This window comes from Saimiri boliviensis, chromosome 9 (genome assembly GCF_048565385.1).
Source record: "Saimiri boliviensis isolate mSaiBol1 chromosome 9, mSaiBol1.pri, whole genome shotgun sequence".
Taxonomy (NCBI): Eukaryota; Metazoa; Chordata; class Mammalia; order Primates; family Cebidae; genus Saimiri; species Saimiri boliviensis.
The window spans coordinates 76,200,168-76,212,909 of NC_133457.1; the positions used below are offsets into that span (position 1 = coordinate 76,200,168).

Consider the following 12,742-nt stretch of genomic DNA (forward strand, 5'->3'; position numbering starts at 1 on the left):
ATTGATGACACAGAGAAAAAACAAAGTTTGATGTCAGGTAATTCTTTAAAAATGTAATAAATATACTCTAAATTGTCTATAATTAATTTCACATACTTGAAAGGGCTTCCAATCACAAAACACTAGCTTGGTCCTCAACACGATAATAGTAAACATCACATATGAGACTTTTTTTTTTTTTTTTTTTGAGACGGAGTTTCGCTCTTGTTACCCAGGCTGGACTGCAATGGCGCGATCTCGGCTCACTGCAACCTCCGCCTCCTGGATTCAGGCAATTCTCCTGCCTCAGCCTCCTGAGTAGCTGGGATTACAGGCACGCGCCACTATGCCCAGCTATTTTTTGTATTTTTAGTAGAGACGGGGTTTCACCATGTTGACCAGGTTGGTCTCGATCTCTCGACCTTGTGATCCACCCGCCTCGGCCTCCCAAAGTGCTGGGATTACAGGCTTGAGCCACCGCGCCCGGCCTTTTTTTTTTAAACTTTATTGGCTAGTTGAAAAGAAGGTGAGGGCAATCTTCAGGTGAGGGTTGACCAATGATGTGGCCAAGATTCCGTTTCTTTTTTTTTTTTTTTTGAGATGGAGTTTCACTCTTGTTACCCAGGCTGGAGTGCAATGGCGCGATCTCCGCTCACCGCAACCTCCGCCTCCTGGGTTCAGGCAATTCTCCTGCCTCAGCCTCCTGAGTAGCTGGGATTACAGGCACACGCCACCATGCCCAGCTAATTTTTAGTATTTTTAGTAGAGACGGGGTTTCACCATGTTGACCAGGCTGGTCTCGATCTCTCGACCTTGTGATCCACCCGCCTCAGCCTCCCAAAGTGCTGGGATTACAGGCTTGAGCCACCACGCCCGGCCTTTTTTTTTTTTTTAAACAGTGTCTTGTTATGTCACCCAGGCTGGAGTGCAGTGGCACAATCATAGCTCACTGCAGCCTTGACATCTTGGCCTCAAGCAATCCTCCTGCCTCGGCCTCCTGAGTAGCTGAGACTATAGGTGTGTGCCACCACACCATGCTAATTTTTTTGTATTTTTTGTAGAGACATGGTTTCTCCATGTTGCCCAGGTTTCAAACTCCTGAGCTCAATCCACCTGCCTCAGCCTCCCAAAGTGCTGGAATTAAAGGCATAAGTCACGTGGCCCATATGAAAGTCTTAATCCTTGATAGAACATAAACCAATAATGATGACAAGAGTGATTTGTTCTTTTTTTCTCTCAAGATACTTCATTTTGTGAGCAGAAATTCAGAAATCTTTACATTATCTTCTAGAGCAGGGGTCCCAACTCCTGGGCCACGTACTGGTACTGGTATGTGGTCTGCTAGGAACTGGGCCACAAAGCAGGAGGTGAGTGGCAGGAGGGCAGAGCATTAGCTCTTCCTGAGCTCTGCCTCCTGTCAGATCAGGGGCAGCATTAGATTCTTATAGGAGCACAAACCCTACTGTGAACTGTGCATGCAAGGGAGCTAGGTTACATGTTCCTTATGAGAATCTAATGCCTAATGATCTGCTACTGTCTCCCATCACCCCCAAACGGGACAGTCTAGCTGCAGGAACACAAGCTCAGGGCTCCCACTAATTCTCCACTATGGTGAATTATATAATTATTTTATTATTACATTAAAATGTAATAATAATAGAAATAAAGTACACAATAAATGTAATGTGCTTGAATCATCCTAAAACCATCCCCCTGCCCACACCCCTATAACCCCGGTCAGTGGAAAAACTGTCTTCCATGAAACTGGCCCCTGGTGTCAAAAAGGTTGGAGACTGCTGCTCTAGAGTATGCTACCACAGGTGGTGTCTCATTTTACAGATCAAGCTTAAAGAGAAAGATGTGAGCTGCTGCTATACCACACACTCCTTTAAGGACTTTGTAACCAGTCAAAGCCTTTCCACCCTTCCTGGATTAGAATTCTATAACACTAGGCCAGGTGTGATGGCTCATGCCTATAATTCCAACACTTTGGGAGGCAGAGGCAGGCGGATCACTTGAGGCCAGGAGTTCATGACCAGACTGGCCAACATGGTGAAACCCCGTCTTCTACCAAAAATACAAAAAATTAGCAGGACGTGCTAATACAAATATCCAAAACACAAAAAATTAGCATGCACACTTGTAATCCCAGCTACTCAGGAGGCTGAGGCACAAGAATCCCTTGAGCTCAGGAGGAAGAGGTTGCCGTGAGCCAAAATCATGCCACGGCACTCTAGCCTCAGTGATAGAGCAAGATTCTGTCTTAAAAAAAAAAAAGGAAAAAAGAATTCTATGACACCAGTTATTAACCATTAAAGAACAAGAATAAATCATTCTCTCCAAACCAGTGTTTTTGCAATCATTGATCAAACTGGCCAGGTGATGATCATTAAGCAGACGGGTCTATTTCACTTAGACTTGGAGTTCCCAGCAGGGACTTCTGGGTGCTAACAGGCACAAGGGGAAGCTAGAGTAAGGAGGGTAGCGGGGGAGTCTGGTGAATAAAATCCATTAGAAAGAATCTGTATTTAAAGACCTGACTGCTGTTCTCTCAAAGGTCACAAATACTTGGCACTTTTTCAAGGCTAGAGAGTGAACCAGTGACAATCAGTGTGCATTAAATGCCAGTCACAACGTATGAGGCAATTCTAACTGTAGCAGAATGTAATGCTGACAGCAGAAACATTCTTGACTTCTTTATCTGGCTCTAAAACATGATTGTGGTAAAGAAACAGTTTTGAAGACTCTAGATATTAATTTAAATATTTGTGGTGGTCATAAAGAAAGATATTTCTTATGGAAGGCTGATTTACACATAACTGTAGATCAATAGTCATGTAAAACACAACCTTTCATAATGGAAATCAATGCTCTATCATGAATGATGAGAAACTCTAACAATCGTTAGTCTAGTAGGTACAGACATCATGGCTTATCACCCATAATCACAGTTTGGCAGCCTAGGTTAAGAGAGTCACAAAATGAATCATTTAAGTTTAACGACTCAGTTTGCACAGAGAATTATAAATGCATATATTCTTCCCATGCTATACCACAACTGTGGTTTATGCCAAATAGTATATAAACAGATATAAAAGGCAGTGAAAAAGAAACAGGAGATTAAAGAGCCTTCTAACACATAATCACCAAATGACCTAGAGAGCTCAGAAGGACTCCTCCCAAGCCAGCTTCTTCCACCACGTTGTAAAGGAGTATTTAAGACTGTGATTTTTATTTTGCATGATAAAAATGGAAAGAGGGTTTTCTTGCATTGCCCTTTACTGCCTTAGGTTGAAAAGCTACTGACTGGGAAGGTCATTTCCAGCATTTTCCATAGCTTCAACATTACAAGTACAGATGTAGAAGTTAATGTAAAACGGAGCCGCTTAATCCGGTGAAGTTTTCTTGTGACAAGGTCCCTTTAAAGACTATTATCCTGGTTTCTATCCACCCTTTGATAGAATCCAATGTGCACTAGATTCAAGCCGAATCCTCTAAATATCCTCCCTATTTATATCATTAACATAGAACAGCCTAAACGGCACATGACAGGTAAAGAAGACAGCACCATTTGTAGGCTAAGCAGACCCAAAGCCAGGCGCTCACTCGGCCAGCCAAACAAGGTCCCTTCAGAGGGACTTTCACAGACATGCATCTACTGACCACTTCTGAGTAGAAATCTGTTCTCTGCTAGTAAACAGTGCAGATGTATTTTAATAAGAGGATTGCAACTTGGCGATCTTTTTGATTTTGGAGCATTTAGGAACAAGAATGGCCATCCCATCAAGACAGCAATGTCAAGCCAGTAAGACTTGACTTGCTTTTTATTGCCTACCTTTTCACCCCCAGGTAGGAGTCCTGGGAGCTAGTAAGGACAGCTGCTCTGTGAGCTTCAAAGTCTTCTTTCAGAATGTCACTGTGATAACAGAACCTATAAAATAAAACAGGTGCTGCAGGAGATGCTTATATAAGCACGGATTGCCAGCTTCTAGAATCTACGGTGGTTCTTCATGGTTTACTGCAATATATCTGTAATATAATCTCAACATTAAAATGCAGCAACTATACTGTCTCTCAACAAAGATATAAAATGGGGCAGTTTGAAAAACTTATTTGTGTGTATGCGGCAATTTTAAATCCATCAGAGGAAGTAACTTTTAACCCTTTGTGGACTTTATTGATGTTCAAATCCACAGCTGGGCAATCTCGCTCCACATTCCTCCTGACTGATAGGTATGCTAGATAATCTTAACAGCAGAAAAGGCTAATTTTATATTGTCAATCATAACAAAGTTAGATCCCCACAACTCTTATGAAATTTACTTAAATCGTCACTGCTAAGAAATTGAAAACTTCTGGCTGAAGTATAGGTTACGTCCTCTATTTCTGAATGTAGAAAAATGACTATCAGTTTTTCATTCAGATCCTATTGTGAAATTTTCTTTATTCTTAATAAGAATAGGAAAGTATGGAAAGAGGGATTTATCCTTTATTAGCTATATCTAGTCTATTGGGTAAGTGATAAAAGTCTAACAATTTGGTCACAGTTTTAGGTTAGGTCTGTCATTGCATCATAGTAGCCTTCAAACAGATTGGTTAGTTACTATCTTTTAAAAAAAAATGTCTATTCTAAAAAGCTACAAGAGAAGATATTAAAGACAAAACAGTGTTTCTATTTTAAAGGAGCTGTTCACATTTGTAGTTGGGAATATTCAACACATACCTCAAAAAGAAAATGAAGATTAGTTACAAAGCAACTTATAAAGCAGTATGTTATTTGCGAAGTACTAATCTGTAAATAGTACTACAGTCGGTGAAGTTACTGGGCCTAGTTGATGGCCATGTGCCTGATGCGATAAGGATGAAGGAGACGTGGTCCATCTATTACAGGGTGAGTGACAACTGCAGACACAGGCCTTCCCCTACTCTGAAGTGTATCTTTACACTGGGAAGGAAACAGTAACAGGCATACAGGATCCAAGTGCTATTCTTGACTCTTACCCACACTGTTGGTGCTCCAGCTCCTTGCCAAGTCCCAAGCTTATGTCTAAACTCTAAGCCTGGATTCTTAGTTCTTATAGGTCAGACCCTGAGTTGGGTCCTTCACTCCTCCATTCTGCTGCCCCAAAGCTTCCAAACTTCAGGCCTATCTGACTTATTGTACCTATGAATACCTCTTATTGCCTAGGCAAAATTTGGATCCTAATTCTTCCTGGAAGCCTTTATCTTGTTATCACTCAATTCCCAGAATAACACCTGCCCTTCAGAGGTCCCACCAATGGTGAGCCGATTTCAGGGCAGTAAAAGAGAACATATAATCAATGGTGAGAGGTAAAGAGCAGGCCACCAATCAGGAATTATGAAGCAGTAAAGACACAGAGAGATCACTGGAGTCCCAGGGGCACTAAGGAGGAGGAATCTGAGACAGGCAGGATTTTAGGAAGAAGGGGAGATGATATTTGAAACTAAGGAGAGACACAGGCAAAAGTGATGGGAAATGGCAGGGTAAGGAGGTGTGGAGACCAGCAAGGGAGACCGGTTTGGCTGGGCAGGGGTTGCTGCTGGTGATAGGATAGTAATGGAGAATTAAATTCAATATGAAACATTGGAAAGAATATAGCAACAAGCTTGTGGATTTCCGAGCCATCGCTGGCTCGAAAGCAGTGTTTTTCAGAGGGTTAGCCTGGCAGCCCTGCAAGGAGGGAGTTGGTGAGGAGAGACCCGAGGCCCAGAGACCATTCAGGGGACTGACTTTGTGCTATAGATGGCAGAGGAAGAACAGTAAGTAGGTGAGGCAAGGGAGAAAGAAACAGTCCTTCACTGCTCACTAGGATGGCAGAGATATCAAAATACACCTTCCCATGGAGGGAACCTGCTCCCACTGCAGCATCAGCCAGCACCGACAACAGAAGGCAGACGGACTTTTAGTGGTCTTATTATTGTTTTCAAATTCTCCCACAGAATGCACCTACTTATTAGCTGCATCTGCACGCCTCCAACATCCCCTCACTACCACCATGCCATGGTACGTCAGTGCTCAGTAATGCTTGATTGTCCTGCCAGGAGAAATGCTACATAACCTTTGTTCTTTGCCAATCTGATCAATCTAAGTGTCAGACTTACTTAGACTAGCTCATCTCTCAGCCCACTAGGAGCTTCCCTGACTACCCTATTCATAGGAATCTTTCTTACCCCTGAATTCTTTAGCACAAAAGAGACAACACCTTACCTTCTTACTTTGTGCTATTCCATAGTTGAGTCATCCCTACTGAGTCTTCTCAACAAGAGCAAAGGCCTGGTGAGAATAGCAACTATATTTCTGAATTTTTATTTTACTTCACATTTCTCACAGCACTCAGCACAATGCTGAGCACATAACTTAATGAAATTACATGTCAAATGACAAGCTGAAATTTAAACCCAGATAAAAGAAATTCACATGACACACTTATCTTTACAGTATATATATATAGAGAGAGGTATTGATCGACTTACGACCTATGCAACTTAACGACCATTCGACTTTACGACCACAATCACTAGCCACGACTGCTCCGCGTCTGGCAGCGCAAACGTTGCCCAGCTGGGCGTACAACAGTGCGGACCAGCTTCCGGCAGCACTACCATCTCCGCGGGCACCATTTCAACTGTTATCCCAGACTCGGTACAGCAATTTGTGTTTTGTGTCTTGGATATTTTGTATTTTTGTATGCACTTGTATTTTGTAATTCTGTATGTTTTGCAAATATTAAACCAGTTGTACTGGTAATGCAGTGTTTTACTTAAACCTGACGAATGTAAAAATAAGAAACAAAATGGTGTAGAGATGATACAAATGGCATAAAATGAACAAAGAAAATTATGATATATAACAATGAAAGAAAATTATGATAAAATATGACTTAAAGATTTTTATAACATCATTTCACAGTACTGTACATATAGCCTACTCAACTTATGACCAAATTGTGTTACAACCGGCCTGTCGGAACCAATCCTGGTCGTAAGTCGAGCACTAGCTCTGTGTGTGTGTGTGTGTATTTTTTTTTTTAAATAAAAATGAGACGGGGTCTCCCTATGTTGCCCAGGCTGGTCTTAAACTCCTGAGCTCAGGCATTCCTTTCACCTCAGCCTTTCAAAGTGCTGGGATTACAAACACGAGCCACCGCACTGGGCTGATGGTACTTTTTGTAATGTTGTTGTTACACCAGTCCAGGGCTTTCCCCCTTGGTACTGGGTGATCAATCAGCTGGCCACAAGCACTATGCACAGAACTTATGATCTACTCTAACTCAGAACTTTCTCTAGCTAAAAGATGAGCTGACTTATGCTGAGGATTTCTAACAGTGCTCTTACCAGATTTTAGTTTATAAAATATTCATCAGTTCTTTTGCTGAAAAGAACTCACCTAAAGAATTCAAACACTGTATGGAATTAAACAGTAAAGACTATGTGTTATAAAAACCCTGTAACTATTTTAGAACTCAAGACCTCAATTCCTTTTTCTATGTGCATTCCTGCCAAAATCATTCCAGCTAGAAGGGCACTGGCCTGAGGAACTCGTGTCCAGTCTCTGGCACCAACACACTAGCCCTCCCATCACCTTGGTCTCTGAGGTCTGGCAGGCGGAGAAACTGCTGAGTGACAAGTAACCTTGGGATGCACAAGTGGCACTTTAAAGATGTAGATCTTATCCAACAACAGTTAAAGCATATAATAAATTTTAAAAAACTCGGCCAAATTAAAAATAATTGTTTTCTAGCTTCATTTTCAGTCACACAGAATTTAGGCGACAACTCCATTCCAGGCTATTGTGAACACTGAAATTAAGGCACAGTGTTTTTTTAAGTAAGAGAGAAAAGGTGCTATGCTCAGAACTGCAAACTGAGAATTATTTCTTGGCAAAAATGACCCTGTATGAGGGCTGCAGAAAATAAGCTTTTCCTTAACCCTACCAGATAACTTTTACACATTCCTGCCATTGTTATCTTTTTGGTGAGTTAATTGTGTTTCAGTTGTGGCACGATAGGCTTGATTTGCAGATTTTATTTTCCCCAAGGAACAGCAATCTCAAAATGGTGTGGTAATCCCTGATCATAAATAGTAACAAGTTTGCCAACATTGGGGCTCAGAAGCTGATATCCCAAAAGACAGCACTTTGAAATGCTGGGCTGAAGCAGCGATGCAAGGTCTCTCTGATCTTCCTCACCTTCCTGTCTCTCAATTCTCTGTCTCTCCTAAAGCACAGGATGCAATTGTTCTCTGAAGTTCCCTTATCTGCCTAAAGTCTGGACCTGCTGGAAGAAGAAAACAATCACCTCTGGTCCCTTCTCTGAACTTTCATTCACTTAACTTACACTGCAGGAAGAAAGACTAAGTCTGTCAACACACCTGGACAGGTTTTGTCACAAACCACTGTCTACTCTGCAGGGCCAACAGACTTTGTCCCAGGCCACTGTATGTTTTTCAAGTCCATTCATTTTCCCCTAAAAATCATTTACTATTCCCCAAATTGCCACCTTTCAACATCTCCCCTCCTCTATGAAGAAGGGTAAAAACGTATCCATGCCCCAATGGGTTACTGGGTAATCATTCTCCTGTAATTCCCCTGTGCTGTGCACATCAAAATAAATGTCACGAGTCTTTTCTCCTATTAATCTGCCTTGCATCAGTTGATTTTTCAGGGAAGCTTATGTGTTCCCTAAGTGATGAACATGGAATTCAGGAATACCTGTATTCAGAAAGGTGGGAAGAGGCAAGGCAGCCAACCTTTGTTATTCAATTCCGACTGTTTTCCAGTGATGCAAAAAAACTGGCTAGGAAACTCAACTTCCATCTTCTCATGGGATTGGCCCTACCTTCTGTCCTGGTCCTGTTCCTTGAAGCCCTGGTTTCCTTTCTTTCAATCCCAGTGTACTCCTCCCTGCCAGCAGGAGCTGGGGTTGGACAGTTCCCAACAAAGAGGGTTTGTGAGTGGGATAAACTAAAACATTCTCCATAAGGGAGCTCCGGGCTGCTTTAATGCCTTCTCTCACTAAACTCCTTTTACTGGTAGCAGTCTGGGCTGCTTTTTTTTTTTTTTTTCCTTTTAAACAACCTCCATCTCCTCCCCTCAAAAAACAAAACAAATTTGTTGTTTAACCTCATATACTAAAATTCTGTTCAGGTACAAATCAACAAAGTAAGTTCTCTCTTGGATGCTTCCTTGCCCTCTGTTCTCTTTTAGCATGTGTACAAAGACATATTAAAGCAAAAGGAACAGGCTTCCTTATTTCGTATTTTAATTTTTTTTTTTTTTTTTTTTTGAGACGGAGTTTCGCTCTTGTTACCCAGGCTGGAGTGCAATGGCACGATCTCGGCTCACCGCAACCTCTGCCTCCTGGGTTCAGGCAATTCTCCTGCCTCAGCCTCCTGAGTAGCTGGGATTACAGGCGTGCGCCACCATGCCCAGCTGATTTTTTTTTTTTTTTTTTTTTAGTAGAGACGGGGTTTCACCATGTTGACCGGGATGGTCTCGATCTCTTGACCTCGTGATCCACCCGCCTTGGCCTCCCAAAGTGCTGGGATTACAGGCTTCAGCCACCGCGCCCAGCCCATATTTTAGTTTTTAAACCATGATGATTTCTTTAGTCTCTGTGAAGATCAACAAATATCCAGTCACTGCCTCAAAAATTTTCCAAAATTAAAATGCAAAGAATAATTTAGTTGTGGTTGCTTTCTTGGAATGCCAAAGCCTTTGCCGAGGTTCACCTCCCCAGGAATGCCTGGCCACCATGCTTTCCCCATAGGCTCAAAACAACCTTTTCTGGGGAGTACCCCAAAAACCCTTCCACCCAATGCATTCAATTTCTTTAATGTTTCTTAAAAGGGCAATATTCATTTATAAACAGTTGTATCTACTTTGCTTCTGCCTGGCATGTCTATTACATGGAAAACTTTCAGGCTGCAGTCTGTTTAAATTATGTTTACCATCCTCACCACTCTCAGCAACCAAAACAATTCTCTTTACTCCACATGCAGTATCACTAAATTCGGTGGCTAACACCATGCCTGAGATGGATACTTAATAACTATTTGTTTAATAAATGAACAAATGCTTTATGAGAGAAAAATAGTGGAACTGGTAATAAGGTGGTCATTAAAATGCCCCAAGCTTTGTTTTCATTCCAACCAAGCATTCCAAACTCCATCAATTTTCATCCATTTAATGCAGTTTAATACCATCTCTTCCTGCCAAGCTCCTGACCTGCTAGTTTCCCTCCCTGCCCACCCTCCCCCACCCCCCCCCCCCCCCCCCCGCCACTCCGTCTTACAATTAGAACTCACTTAGGCCTAGGCTGGGCATCTGAAATTGATGTGCAGTTCCAGCTTTACACTATGAAAAGACAAATTCATCTATTGTTTATTGACAGGGCAATTCTAAACATAAACAGGCTTTGATCTTTAAAAATATATGGTCTGGATAGAAAAAGACTACTTTTAAAACTATCACGTTCTGGTTTTGGTTTTTGCATATAATTCCCAAGGAAATTTGTTGCTTACAATCAACATTTAGAATCCTCCTAACACATGGACACAGGGAGGGGAGCATCACAGACTGGGGTCTGTGGAGGGGAACTAGGGGAGGTACACCAGGGGTGGGGAGTTGGGGAGGGATAACATGGGGAGGAATGCCAGATATAGATGATGGGGAGAAAGGCAGCAAATCACATTGCCATGTATGTACCTATGCAACAATCCTGCATGTTCTTCACATGTACCCCAAGACCTAAAATGCAATAATATATATATATATATATATATATATATATATATATATATATAAAGAATCCTCCTAAGACCCATGAAAAGTTTTACTTGAAACAGATGTAGAATAATGCATCCAGGTACTAAACACTCAAAGACCACAACTGCTACAAAATATTACTAATGAACCAAAGCAGACTACTGCCTGCCAGTTGGAACCTGAGAGGCTAATTCAGTATTTGTGACATACAGGTTATCCCGAAGCAATTTAGCACCCTCATCAATAAGAGAAATCTCTAGTGACTCTCCCATCTACAGGTACATAAATCCAACTGGGAACCAGAGAGGTCTGTAGAAGCTCTACCTCCATAAGGATGCAAATTAAGATTTAAACAGTATAACAATTGGCTAGCGCTAATCCTTTTACAGAGGTGTAAATGGCTATTGAGAACTGAATTCTGGGCTGCTAGCTTTTGTTAAGTAGCATTACAGGCAAATTTCACCCAAGAGCAATATCCAGCTGTCAACTCTGAGGACTACTGATAAAAAAAAAGTTTAATCAAGCCAGTATAATTTGCTTGTTTTGATATCACATTTCTTGGCCATAAATCTAAGCAGGTAACTAGAAACCACATCAAGAATTAGTGTCCTGGGAAAATAAACTGGAAGCGACTATCTCAAGGCTGACACCCGATGGCTGGAACAGCTGTATGCGAAGCCACAGTGAAGTCTGTATACAGGGTTTTGTTTGCCACACAAAACAGTTGTAGAAAGGACAAACACACACATAGTTAAACGGTATTTTTCTTTTAAAGGGCTGTCTTACAAAACCTGTGTTTTGGTGGCTACCTCAGTCTCCATTGTGCAGCCCCCTGGGTGGTCCCTTCCAGGGGGCCACTTGAAGGGAACACAATGCCAAAAAGGAGAGAAGGAGGGGACAGCGACACAAAGGCCAGCAGAGCAAGGCGAGCCCGGCAGGCTGTGGACCAGGGGTCAGCAAACAACGCTCCTTCTCTTTACCCAGGAAACAAGGCTCCTTCTCTTTACCTGGAAACGGTGTGATGCAGCTGACAGCTTGAATGATGGGCTACATTTGATGGGCAGGGTACCGTCTGTCTGCACTAATGTCCTCTTCATTGCAGCACAGGCTGTACAAGCAAAACCCTTGCCTTTTCCCCACTTTGGCCTCTGAACAGACCTCATCATTCTGCTTCATTTTAATTTTCAGAACTAACCCCCTCCCATGTGACTTTTTTAAAAAGTTTCTTAATTGGAGAGCTGGAAGGCCTGGGAGAATTTCTAATACATATTTCCCTCCGCCTTAAAGAGGGAACCCAGCACACATTTTTCCCTACATCCTTAAATTGCCTGAACCCATCACCCATTTTTAATAGCCAAGCATCATTTGTAATGGTGGCAGACATCCTTTATGAAATGAAAAAAAATTCCCTCTTTGATAACTCTATGGATCCCAAACTTAACCCCTTCACAGAACAGGGGTTCTGTTTTTTTCAGGTTGAAAAAAATCCTGAGCCCACTGGTACCATCTGAGGCTTGGGCAAAGCCAGCCTGTCTTCCACTGGACTGCACTGACATGTGCAATGAAAGAGTCCCAGTGCATACAAAGAGAAAACACACTTTAAAAAGAGGTAAAAAGGACCAAAAATAAATCCTGTAATTTACTGTTTCTGTATCAGTTTTATTTTCATTGTAAGCATGCCAACTCTTTGATTATAAAATACAAAATGTTTTGCATGTCCTGAAGAATATTTAGCACATATGTAAAAAGAAATGGTCATTAAAACATTCCCATTATGGGAAGATTTCCAAGGCCATTCATGAAAGCCGTGAAGCTAGCCCCAGAGCCAAAGGCACTCTTGCCTCTACAGGGCAAGCACCCCAGAGCTGTGGTACATGCTTTTTAAGCTTTGGAATTCAAATTTATTTTTATCTGCTCTACCGAGATATGATCCACTGATCATAAAATTCACTAATTCACTAACACTTTAATAGTTTT

At 41.8% G+C, this 12,742-nt stretch overlaps 1 protein-coding gene across 9 annotated transcripts in view; it reads right to left on the bottom strand.

Moving 5' to 3' along the window:
• KIZ (kizuna centrosomal protein) overlaps positions 1 to 12,742 on the bottom strand; it is a 114,361-nt gene that overhangs the window by 48,293 nt on the left and 53,326 nt on the right. For 8 of the 9 annotated variants that reach the window (XR_012519284.1, XR_012519283.1, XM_010343716.2 and 5 more), the window contains one exon: positions 3,815 to 3,910. The exons of the other annotated variant lie outside the window; for it this stretch is intronic. Coding sequence is in view for 6 of the 8 variants with exons in the window: in XM_010343716.2 (XP_010342018.1) it covers positions 3,815 to 3,910 (96 nt within the window). In the remaining 2 variants the exon portion in view is untranslated. The remainder of the gene's footprint in view (positions 1 to 3,814; positions 3,911 to 12,742) is intronic. 9 annotated transcript variants of the gene reach the window in all.